The sequence below is a fragment of the Epinephelus lanceolatus genome, chromosome 4 (assembly GCF_041903045.1).
Source record: "Epinephelus lanceolatus isolate andai-2023 chromosome 4, ASM4190304v1, whole genome shotgun sequence".
In the NCBI taxonomy this organism is placed as follows: Eukaryota; Metazoa; Chordata; class Actinopteri; order Perciformes; family Serranidae; genus Epinephelus; species Epinephelus lanceolatus.
In genome coordinates, this window is record NC_135737.1 from 15034886 (window position 1) to 15048370 (window position 13485).

Consider the following 13485-nt stretch of genomic DNA (forward strand, 5'->3'; position numbering starts at 1 on the left):
TGTGAAGGAGCGTGTTTAAATAAGTAGTGTGCTGGGGTCCCATATGCAGAGTGGGTTTATTAAATCTGACCAAACATGAAAAAACTCCCTCATCTCAGGACTAGCACCCAACAGCTACCCCTTCCTCCCTGTCCTCGCTTTCTTGATTGAATTCAGCTACATTTGTAATTGTGTTACGCACAAACAGCAGCCTCAGGAGACTATCAGTGTCACTACTGGTTGACACAACAGTAGGAAAACACAGAGAAAAGTACAATCAGTGTTTAATGAAGTGGCGTGTGCGCGGAGTGCACAAACATACAGTATGGCTGTGTGCTCAGGCACGAATGTGCCAGGACAAACATACAGTACAAGAGTGCACAGTCACTCAAGCTGATTACGGATTCATACTGTAAAACACTAATCTTTAAACTGTTTCTGTTGGTATACCTGAAATGAATGCACCTTTCTGGCAGGAAGTTATAAAAGAAGAACACCTATTGCTATTTAACCTTAAAAAAGAGAGGCTAAATGTTTTTCCAAACAATTTATACTTCACGTTTTGTTTTTGAAGATGCTCCCTCAGCTGTCTCATCTCTATCCACAGTTTGTTTTCATTTTTTTCCAGTTGTGAGAAGCTCCTTTCTTTACTGTGAGTGTTGCATGCTGACATCTTTGAGAATATCTAAAGGATAATTCTCAGTTTAGGTCTGATTTTCCTACTATTTGCCATCATTTACCTCAACTACTATAATGGTAAACTCACATATAAATGATTGCTGAGATCTGCTAACACAGTAACATCACTACAAATACAATAAGCCAAAAATACAGAGGTTAGATGACGAGTCAGATTTTAAACAAACCAACAGTGTCATCAAACCACTTTAAAGGTCTGGTGTGTAGGATTTAGGGGAATCTAGCAGTGAGGCTGCAGATTGTAACCAACTGAAATATCTCCCATGTGCCAAGTGTGTAGGAGAACTATAGTGACCGACAGAAAAATGTGAATGGCTCTATCTAGAGCCAAGATTCTTATTTTCAGGTGATTGTACACTAATGAAAACATAGATTTTGTGTTTAAATCACAATTAGGGCAAGCACAGTAGGTCAAAACTGAGCAAGGAAGTCAGTCTGTAGACTGTGGTGAATGTTCACAAAGGTCAGTTTACAGTACAGTTCTTTTTCACACTGAGTTTGGCTAACCTGGAAGTTTTTTTCAAAACCTGTGTGATGGTCTGTCTGCTTGTGCTTTTAGCCTCATCTAATACTTTTTCAGTTACATCACCACATTAACCGATTTCCGCAGCAGACTAGGCTTTACTGGAAGGATGACTAAAGCCATGACAAACACACCTAAAAGAAAACTAAGCATTTTTTTGTTTGTTAAGATGTTAGTGAAACTATCTGTCCAAAATGTTTTTTTTCCAGCTGTGAGCAGCTCCTTTCTTTCCAGTAAGGATTGCACACTGACATCTTTTAGAGTATCTAGAGGATAAATCCACTTTATTCCAATTTAGGTCAGATTTTCTTAGTTTGGGCCATCATTTATATCAGTTAGGATAATGTTAAACTCACCTATAAGTGAGTGCTGAGTTCTGCTTATACAGTAACATTGCTACAAACATGCAACCCAACCTCATCCGGCTTTATCAGTGTACCTAAACATCAAAATATGACACTCTAGGTAACTGCCTGCTTCGGTTTTGGACGTTCTCGAATAGCATCTCAATTGACACGTTACATGCATTGTGTCTAAATACATTTTCGTTTTTACAGGAAATGTTCAGTTTCTGCTCGTTACATACACACAGTCTTTTTCAAAATAAACTTAATACACAGGTAAAACTTAACACTTAACTTCAGGCAACAGACGTCCATAGTTAGGTTTAGACTGCATAAGATTGTGGTTACATTTAGAAAAAGAAATACCATGGTTTGGCCTGAATAAGTAAGTTTCACACGGGAAATGGACAGCAAGCTCTCGGTCTGGTTCTCGCCCTTTGTACTACAGTAGTTTGTGGTGGCGTCCGAAATAGCACCGCCCAGTGTGCATCATACTGCCGTGAATAATATCTCAGTGCATCTGTGACTGACACTGACAATCACTGACAAAGCAGTGGTATTTGACAAGCTCAGTTCTGGCTGGTGGCGCCAGAAATAGTCGCTGCCTGGTGCGCACCATAATACTGCAAAAGCTGCCTCTATTTTTTGCTCTCTGACGACAAAATCACTGACAAAAAGGTGGTATTTGACAAGTAGCAATTCTGTCCGGACCCGAACCGAGCCCGACATTATTTAATGACCAAAGCACTGAGTTTGTGTCACACAGTTGTTATGGTTACAGGGTATTTAACAGGCCGGGCGTGCGCCGTGGGTGCTCAGCTGCGGAGAGGGAGACCTCTGTGTTTGAGACGGGAGCGGGAGGCGGGAGGTCCGACGCTTCTAGCGAGAAGAGAGGGAGACATATAACAAAATAAGATAAAATAGGAAAAACCTGTCTCCCTCTTTTATTTTATTTTCAGCGTTTAATCAAGGCGGAGGCGGGCGGCTGGAGGTCCGAGACTTCCAGCGAGGAGAGAGGTAGAAACAAACAGCCAATGTGTGTCTGTCTGTGTTATGTTCAGGTGTTGTCACGTAAATAACAGTGCCCAAGCAATAAACAGGACAGACAATAGGACCTTATTTATTTTTACACTACATTTTCACTGAAAGCTGACCGAATCCGACCCGAGCCCGAATACAATTTATAGCTACATTTTTGACCAAACCCGGCCGACCCGTCGGGCTGAGATCGCCACACTCTAGTGCGTGTATGTGTCCCTATTGGGGCCTATCTGAATTTCTGTCTTTGAGAGATATTATTTTGTAATATAACTGAATTTTCTATCCATACATACAAATTTTAAATATATTAAAATTATAAGGCATCTTTGAGTAAACTGCGAGTATCATTTAAGTAGGCTATGTTGTGGCCGGCCGAGTGTCCTCTTTTTTGGAAATCAAAATATGGTCACCCTAGTAGTAGGTATTACACAAGTCAAAAGTTTAACCAAACCACTTTGATGGTCTAGGGTGTAGGGTTTAGTGGCATCTAGTGGTGAGGTTGCAGATTGTAACCAACTGAAAATTCTCCCATGGGCCAAGCATGTAGGAGAACTTTGGTGGCCGAGGTGAGCCACTGTTTGGTTTGTCTACTCTAGGGCACTATTAAAACATTCATGAAAACATAGATATGAATATTATGTTCACTTTCTACTAATATATCCTCCCAAATCATACACACTGGACCTTTAACTTGGAGGCAGAACCTAAAGTGATATAAATATCTGTGTGTGAGCAGAAAACTGAACCAGGAAGTCAATATGTAAACTGCAATGAATGTTTACAAAGGACAGTTTGGTATATCATTTTACTATTCTCCTTCCTAACAATAAGTTTGGCTTGGGTTTTTTGCCCCATCTAATGTTTTAATGATGTTGCGCGATCATTACATTTCAGCAGAAAACTAGGTTTTACTGGAAGGATGACTAAAACCATGACAAACAGCCCAAAGAGAAAGGTAAGCATTTTTTTAAGATGATCCTGAACTTGAATATTGTCCTCATTATGTTTCCCAGCTGTGAGCAGCTTCTCAATTTCCTGTGCAGTGATTAACAGGGGGAATAAAAGTTCGACACAGCACTGAAAATTACGCAACTTTAAGTGGACATCTTAGAGTATTTTCATTTTGCCATTTAACCAGTGTGAGCACACTCCCTACATGTGCAAATCTAGCTTTGAATTAGCATGTAGCATTTGGACACAGAATGAGCTACAAGTGCAAACTGAGAATCTAGTTTTGCAGGATAAACTCAAATGCACTTGACAAACTAACTGAAGTTTGATTGTAAGTGTTTATTGTTTGAATAATTCATTAGAAAAACCTTCACAGTGTCAGCTGTGGGATCACTCAGGGAATATTTGTTTCACAGGTGAATGCATTTTTTCTTCACAATACAGTAATACTGTACAACAGCAAGCGCCAGCTAAATAATTTAATGACTTCTTTCCCACTCAGTGCTCGCTTTCAAGCTAAAGAAGATTAGCCTTTGATGTTAAATATATATATATATTTTTTCCCTTTCTTCTCTCTTCTTGCGAATGCTGTTGATTAATATATGCAGCCTTTTTTTTGTTGTAACATTTCTGAGCAACCAACTGCAGAGATGTAACCTTTTGACTGACCGAAATTACCACTGAGAATAAAAGGATAGTTTTAACTTTAAGTACAAAGTTAAAACGAAGATAAAATCAACTGAAATAAAGAGTAATTAAGAATAAGGGCAAAAGTAAGGGTTAGATAGGCTGTGTAACATTAAATATTTATTAAGGTTGCTTCTGCCATGATGTATACTTTGCCATATGGTGAGTAAAATATTCAGCACTTCAGATTTGTGTATAATATTGTGCACACCCCCTCCCAAACCCAGTGCATTACAATCTAACCAATTCTGCGGTTTGCACTTAATGCTTGCCCGATCCGTCATTAGTCAGATGTAGCACGATAATGCTCATCTCAGCTTGACCACCTCATGTGCATCTCAGCTGTGTGATTACACACAGGCTTCCTCAGAGCTGAATGTGATGCAGGCAGCATGTGGGCGTTGGCTTTGTGAGACACAGACACTAATGAAAGCTGACAACCACCACAAGCCTGTGGGGAGCAGAAAGCACCGGGCAGGGAAACATAAGCTACATTCAAGTTTGCAGTGTTTCCTACTCAGACATCCACCTGGAAGACCTCGCTCCTTCTCGCTCTGTTGGCTACAAAAGGCTCAGGGCAGCTTAAGGGGAGATTTAAGGGGGATAGCGAGGAGAAAACAAACTAATCCTTAAACTGAGAAGAGTAATCTGTGAGGGAAGATTTACAGCAAAGAAAATGACTTTTACAATGCACTCACAAAAAAAGTGACCTTTCTATTCGGAATTTTTGCAACAATGAGGCAGTTTTTGAGCTGCAGATAATCAGAGTTAAGATGTCCCTCAGTGTGACAGTTAGAAAACCCTCCTCGCTGTCTGCTGCATGTGAGAGAAAGTGAAGTGTTGCATCCCCAGAAGCATTTGGATTAAAGAGCCGCCATATGACCACAGCCCCGCTTGCGGAAAACAATGTGAAGTGTTTGAGCTGATCCTCAGTGCTCTCATTGATTTCTGTTGATCACAATCTTATTTGGCAATTTAAATGCTAATGATACTTTTAATTGCAAGACGGGATAAATGTGATTTGATCTTTAGGAGGCAATTACTTTCATGCTTTGTCTGGCTCCGATCTTTTCAAAAGGCGGACAACAATCACCCTGCAGAGCTCAGCTTTTTTTTTTTCTTTTCTCACAAGAGAAGAAAGAATAAAAACAAGAATAAAACAAAATGACTTCTGTATTTGTTCTTTGACATGTTTATCAAAAATTATTTCTGTTGTTGGTGGAAGGTTTTGCCTTTTAGAACATTTAACTTTACAAGTATACACACACGGCCAGTTTCCAAACCTTTTTCAACACCTTAGGCATCGATGCTAGATGACATACACTGCTATACAAAAATAACATGAAAATAAAGGTACTTGTTATAGACAGTTGCACTGCATGGATAACATTCTGTACAGAGAAACCAAGCACCATTTTTTACTCATGAACAACAACAGTGAGTGATTCGAATTCACACCAGTACAGTAACAGTCCATGTTGAATGACTCAGAAAGACAAGAAAGACAATCCTACTTTGGTTACAGCTTAAAGCTAGAAGGTGTCCAACATTGAGTTATCACATTTTAAAGGTCTCCACACAGCAATGGTGAAAAGCACTGGTAACCGATTTATAAATCAAAGGGTATACACAAGTATAAATATCTCTATGAATCCCTTTTCCCAGTATCATCTTCAAATTGTGCTTCTAAAGGCCCCGACACACCAAGCTGACAGCTGACTGTTGGCCGTCGGTGATCATCAGTTACGGTAGTTTTTGTGGTGTAACGAGAAGCGGAGGTGAGGAAACAGCTAACTGCTAAAGTCAAGAGGGTGTGAAATCAAAACAAACTTGTTATATGAGGTAGGATTATTGTTTTTAGCCACTGAGCTCTTTAGCAGAAACAGGTGGTAATTGTATGTGGTATCGTTCACTAGGGCACGGTAAATATGCTTCAGCATCAGGTTGTATTGTTAATATGCTAACCGGCTAACTTGAATTATTAGTACAGACAAATGCTGCCTGCTGGTATGCAGAGTTATTTCCTCTCACACAGGTGCAGAACATATGTGCTAGTTGGCCGTTGGTTGTAGCCTTTATGGTGTGTTGATGTATAACTTTTTGGCTGACACACAGGCAATGTGAGGTGACACAACAGTCAGCCTCCGTCACCACATGTTCCTTGATGTCAGTTTGGTGTGTCTGGGCCTAAAACCTGACATCTATTTTTATAGCTTCAACATCCCATTTTTTTCACCTTGACTTTTTCATTGTAGAGTCTATCAGTAATCTCAAGTGTCCTCCAAAATCACAATGGTGCTACATTTCAGTCCGGAACAAACCATTTCCAGCCGCTGAGGTGGAAGTATTTGTATCTATGTTGAAAAAACAGAGTTGATGTCGTTTGGTGACAGTGACATCCCGTTTAAAATTCATCATCCTTTTAACATTCTGCATGTGATTCTTTTCAGATATTGTAGTAAACACAGCCAGAAAGTTGGCATCAAAGTGATTTACACCAGCGAGTATTTGCAACTGTGTCAACACCAGCTGCACGTCAGGAACACTAGCGAGTGCATTCATTTTGCAGCCTAGCAGTGCCACGACTGGCGGTGCTTTTCGGCATTTTGGAGGTCATACATCATGCTCGGGCAAAAGACAGAGCGATGAACACATTATTCTGAGAACATCGCTTTTGACAATGCCCATCTATTTTGATAATCAGTTGACTATTGTGCCAGTGCAGCCCTCTGAAGGGCCAGTGATTTATTAGGATTGACCAATTTTGAGTCATATCATGTGCTGCTTTGTGAGGGCAAACAGAGGCGTGACTGGCGGTGCAGTCAGGCATGTTATCAAATGCCCAGGCTTGATTAACGTCTCATCAACATGCAGAATTAAACAGTCTGGCTAAATGCTTCCCCTTTACCCTGACATCAGACACTCATATAAAACTATGAATCTCTCGCAGTGATTCTCTACATTTAAATAAACCCCGCACATTCACTTGCAACTTATCTGCATTCACATAGTTAGACATTTCAAAAAAAAAAAAAAAAGTAAACAGTTTCTTCATAAGACACTGAACATGTTTGATGACATGCCACAGGAAAATGGACACAAATATTCATCTGGACAATTAAAGCTTTGTATCACATCTCACTACATTAAGCATTACATGCCGAGCTACAAGTAGGAAACAATAACAACAGCTACACAGCACTGACACGACTATAACTCTTGTCATGCATATTTGACGACAATCATGCACACAAAAGGAGGGGAAGAGAGCAGGAGGCAGAGGAGGGAGGTTGCACAATGTGGTCGTTTCCCAAAGACATTATCAGAGTTTTTAGCTTATGTAAAACAAAGCCGCTATAAGCTAACAGATTTCCCTCTGATTAACAATTTGATATGAATGTTCAATCTCGTCAAAAAGTGTTGTGTTCTGTCCAAGCTCCTTCGATCTGATAAACTCCAAGTGGAGCTGGGTATTTTATCTTAAGACTTTTACTTAAGTTTGATTTATCTTGGCACTGTTTTCATCAAGTTTAATTTCCATTCATAGTTGTTTATCGAGCTGGATGTTTCTTCTTTTTTCGGTCACGCACCAAATGGAGATGTTTTAATTTCACTTCAAACATCTCAATTTGTTGAGTGTTCTCAAACGAAAAATAGAAATTCCTTCAACTCCAAGTTTGAGTTTTTTTCTTTTGCAGGTGTCAAGTCCAGTGTGAATGTCTAGTAAATGATCGTGTCGATGAACGTTTGCTGCTTTCAAGCACTCACAATGGTGTGCTCAAGTATGTCACTTGTAAGCCACCATTACATGCAGGCAACAGAATAGAGGATCCAGGAGGACAGGGTTCAGCGGGGGATAGACTGGGGTCAGGTGCCTCTACTTTCCTTGTGGGGGACTCTGGCTTCTCTGGAGCCTGTGTCACACAACTATCAGCAACAGCAGCAACAGCAATGCTGAGGGAGGGGAGTGGGAAACAGAGAGTAGTTACTTTGGCATCAGAGTGAGAGAGAAAGATAGATTAGCAGGGAGGGAGAAAGAGACAGAAAGAAATGGGAGAGGTAAGAGTCTGTGTGCTTCATTTGTCTTAAAAAGCATTCCTGAGAGGTAGAGGCAGTTTGCTATCTGGGTCTCCATGGGCTCGGCGGTGGACTGAAGCAGTCGCCAAGCGTTGAGGCGAGCAGCAGGAGGAGTCGTGGAGGCCAGAAAACCTGGCAGAGCGTCTTGTCAGCGCTTGATGTTAGCATCACTGCTTTGAATATCAAATCAATTACAAGATTCTGGAGGGGGACCTCTAAAATAAGCACTGTAATCTCATCATGCAAGTTGATTAAAGGCTCATGTGCACCCTCAGCCAGATTCTGCACACCCCCAACCTCAGTTGTTTTGGTAATATTCCCAGAGAGAGAGATAGCCAACCCCTGCACACAGCAGCACCATTTCCCATGGGAATATGGTTTGCATCTTGTCTATCCAGTATAGCCAAGAGCTTCATGGAAACCCTGGCAACCAGGTGTTTTAGACAAAGGCAATTAGCAAAATTCAGCTCGAAAGCTTGTTTCCTGCTTTGTCGACAACAGATTTCTTACAATTCTTCCAAAACAGATGGCAGGGACTTTTATCACGTTCGGTATAACACATGAAGATATTTTAGATTCACAAAGCTCTGTTGCTTGTTGTTCTCTCAGCTGCATCCTCTGCAACTTCTGTTTTCCCCTCTGTGTATGGGCAGCAGCTGGCAATGTTCAAAATTGTCATGGCCCCTGGTTTGCAAGCAGAACAAAATTACCTGGTTGGCCGGAGGAGGGAAAGCAGAAGTAAATAAAGCCGGAGAGATACAGGATTCTTAAATCTATCTTTAACAGCGGTCTGACTGGCTTAATTGATGCAACCACAGAAGTCTTATTTTCTTTCTGAATTCAATTTAAGTGACCTACAAACATTGCCTTTGCAGGGTTCAGACTTTAACTACCACCACGGTGTCAGGTTTGTGGAAGTAGATCAATATTTGAATCCTATTTTCATCATCTTTCTGTGCTGAGCTGCATGGGATTTTAGGTTTACATGTTTCCAAAGCCAATCATCAAATCTTTGAACTGCTAGTTGCTGTTTCAAATAAAATACATTTTCGTAACTCCACAACACTTTCTCCAAATAACATTAAGACACAGCCTAACCTCTGGACCTGCTGCCTACTCAGAATCTCAGGGAAAATCTCCTTTACTTCCTGATGATATCGTAACAATCCAACAGAGGTGAGGCTTTCCCAAGAAGACACTGCAGCACATGCTCCTGCAATCAGTCCTGATTAAAACAATAGTATTTTAATGGGAACTGGGCTCACTACAGCCCACATTGCAATCAAGCAACTACTTAATAAGTGCCGCTTCAATGATAATCATCGATTGCATCTGCAATAGTAAACAACAATAAACTTTTTAAAAGTCTGGGTGTAATTAAATTATTTTTTATAAAGTGACCTATGAGGAAGGAGATTATTAGCTTTCAGAATTAAGACAAGGAGACAGAGACATGTCTGCAGTGTGTTCGTCTGTCTCTGAACACATTAACTCTCCCAAAAAAGTGTTTTGTCCATTTCAAAGTGTTTCTCTCTCTTGGGCTGACAAGAGTGCACACCTAATCTTACCACCTGTCCAACCCCCTACAATATTCTCTGGCAGAGGCTTGGTACTCACAGGTCATTATCTGTCTCAGTGCGGGTCTTCTGCTGCCGCCGATGGACCATGAAAACAGTAACAGCCACGCCAATGATGAGTCCAATGGCAACGACACCTCCAAGGATCCCGATAACACCACCTGGGGGACCCTGCGCCATCGGCTTCTCTGCAGACAAGAGGAGAAATAACAGTGTCAGGATAGGTGCTCTTTGAGTAATTGATGCTGCTGGGTTGAACTTGGAAAAAAAAAAAAAATCTAACAGCGGTGAGGACAAACAAACACATGTTACATCTCCATGACACAACATTTTCCAAGTCTATGGCAGGAGAGCAATAAATCGCAAAAAATCTGGACATACTTCAGCAATTGGTTGAAAATATTTCAAACCGAAAGCAGCCAAAAAAGAAGGAGAAAACAATAGACTATTGTAAAACAAAAATCTTCACAAGCCATTTGACATGGCATTTGTCAGGCTCGAGGCTTTCTGTCATAAAACACACCCAAATGCTTTATTCAGAGACATATTTCAGGATGAGACCATTGTCCTGCTCACCCTGGCACTGCATGAATACCACACAGTTGTGGTCACTCAGCAGCTGCTGCTGAATTTCTAATGCGTTCTCCGTCAACTGTTCCAAATGAGCCCAAATTGGCTTGGATTTGACAGCAAACCCAAATGCACTCTTAAGAGCACGACAAAGCTATTATATTTTAAAGTCCTTGCCAGCAGGGGGTAATGAATGCAAAATATATTTTAAGCATTGCAGAAAGACTGTGTGTGGTTTCCAAAGTTTTTAAAAGAAACCCTAATTCTGTTGAAAGCAAAACATGGGAAAGTTAGTTCACAACTTTGAGCTGAAACGCAATGACAGGTCTAACACAGTAAACATTTCAGATTGTTGATGATACCCTCTGTGCTCTGTGTTCAATAGTCCACTCACCTCTCAAGCCAAGGCTATTAACTTTTAAAAAGGCACAGGGATAGCAGTGGGAAGCAAAAATTTAAGACACTGATGTAACCTATTTTTTTAAGAGCCTCACCAGGCTATGATCATTTTTTTAAAACTTAATTTTTGGAAATATCTTTGAGAGCCAATCTCTGTAAGTGTCTCTGAGAGTTTTTGAAGTGACTGTCAAAAGCAATCTGCGACCAGCGCCAGAGAGAACATCTGAAGCTAGAGGAAATATTGGAAAATAAATACTTTTTGATGCCAGCATATAATTGTTTTAGCTCGATACATTGCAAGAAATGGGACATGCTTTGAAATCACTGCCACTTCGTTGCTTAGGGCCCTGCTGATTTTATGCTTTTACATTTGATATCAACAATGAATCATCCTGTATGAGATCAGAATGTATCAGGATGTAATTCATCTGTTGTCACATAGATAAAAAGCTAAATTACTGCAGTTCCCATGTGAACCTCTTCTACTGTGTCCCAACTGATGTCAGGTAATACTAAAATAGGACAGTCATCTCTTTTTAGAAGCATAATGGAGCTATTTTTTTGAAGGCAAACAGCACTGGCATCTGTTTTCTTCAACAGGAGCAGTTAAAGCTGTCCTTTTTAAGACAGGCCAGGGACCAATCAGTGGCTGTGAGCCTGTTGTGATGGGACACTGCAAATTCTACCCATCTTCCACTTTGAAAAGGAAAGCCTATCTCCTGCCCTCATGATGTCTCCATTATTATCTGGCCATCCCTCCTGGTAGTGACAGGACAAGGCCTCACTCCCAGGGGGCCTCTTCTCAACAGCCCCTGCCTGCTTGCTTGATTCACCGCCCATAATGATGGATACACAGAGGACTACTTCACATGCGGCCACACAATAGCAGCCACATTACCCCACCTTGTACCCAACACCCGCTGCCTCAAAGTCAGCGCTTACATATCATGTCCATCAGGTTGTCGTGTCACGTTGCACTTGTTACCGCAGCTTTAATTTTCTGTCTTCTGGTACTTAAAAGTCACATCGTGTCAAATCTACACACCAAAGGAAAGTAAATAGGTTTTCTTGTGACCACATACACTTCTTTCTTGTGATGCATTTCAATAAAAAAGGCTGTGGAGTAGCTTTGAAGAGCTGGCATGAATGTGATCTTGCTGTAGCATGGCAACAGATAAGCTAGAACTCCTACTGTTGTCTCATCGCGCTACATAGTGAAAGCCAGTGGGCTGAATTTCATGGCCCTAATGCAAATGCCAGACACAATAGTCTGTTGTATAACACTAGCACACAGAGGAGTGGACTGGATCAGAATGCAATTTCCCTATTGTGGAGCCCTAGGCACTCTGCACACAGGATTTAGACTGTCACCTCCTAACACATAAAGGTAGGGTGAGCCATCTGGCATGCACTCTGAGTGCTTTGTCTGCTTCTTATAGGGCTGGAGAATCATCAAAAATTAAAGCTTTCATTATCAGTACATGAGTTGTACATTAAAACACCCTTATCATCACCAATCATTACATATACTGTATCATTGCTCTGGCAAAATGTTTTAGCTAAATGTTACTGTTACAAGTGTAGATGAAGTAGCAAAATGCAACATTACTCCACCGCTGTATATGATAATGCTGAGCTGGGATAATGTTATCACAAAAGCGAGAGCTACCCTCTACAGAAGCCAAGCCCTCTACAGTACAACAACACACCTTCAAATTCAATTAGTCCAAGTAAGATAGTACAACTGTACTACTTAATATGAATTATGGAACCGTTTTTGTCAATGTTTGTTTCCCCCGTTTTGTACAATAAATTATTGTTTAAAGTTTCAACAAGTTTCTGGAGTGCGTGACACAAGTGTGTTTTGAAAACGACCGCGGACTGTCACCTGCTCAACGCATCAGTACCTTTGGATGCCGTGACAGTAATAGCCTAATGATTATAATAATAATAATGTCAAAATATCATTTACAGACCGATTTACCAGACGATCACTGCTGCCCGACCCGCAGTTCCATTTGCGGGTCCCGCAGGTTAGGGGTCGACCCGCGCATCACTACTCAGCTCAGTCTATAAGGCTGTACACACAACAGTAAGGCTATAGACATTATATTCTATTCAGGCTGGCAGAACCAGCAGCACATTGGCTCTACAGTGCACGGCACTGCTGATTTACCATTTTATTGCAGCACAGAGTGTCTGCCAGCAACCAATTACTTGCAGAGGCTTCCTCCAACTTGTTTCAACGGTTCCGATTTAATCAGAAGACAAATTAAACAGGATGACTAGCCAATGTGAAAATCAAAAGAAAGCATAGAATAATGTACTGAAGGAGACTGTTGTGCCATCACATTTTTTTGTGGTTTGAGAGCAAAGATCCAGTTGCCGCTGTGCAAAACTCCGCAATACAATTCTCAAACTTGATTGAAAATCAATTTCGGAGTGGGGCTGGTTCGGAACGGTGTGTTTCGGAATTGAGGACTGTCTCCTGTTGGAACATTGTGCGCGCACAGCCCTTCACCACCTGGATCCTAAAATAAACACCTGTTTTATTACATAATCATGCTTCCGTGTTGCGCCATTCATTAAGATCCTATATTTCTGTCATTCAAATAACAAGAATTGTGGTTTAATACTC

The 13485-nt window shown here is 40.9% G+C and overlaps 1 protein-coding gene across 3 annotated transcripts in view; it reads right to left on the bottom strand.

Moving 5' to 3' along the window:
* nectin1b (nectin cell adhesion molecule 1b) overlaps nt 1-13485 on the bottom strand; it is a 186936-nt gene that overhangs the window by 34446 nt on the left and 139005 nt on the right. For all 3 annotated transcript variants that reach the window (XM_033632376.2, XM_078166939.1, XM_078166938.1), the window contains exon 6: nt 9919-10066. In XM_033632376.2, coding sequence (XP_033488267.2) covers nt 9919-10066 — 148 coding nt within the window. The remainder of the gene's footprint in view (nt 1-9918; nt 10067-13485) is intronic.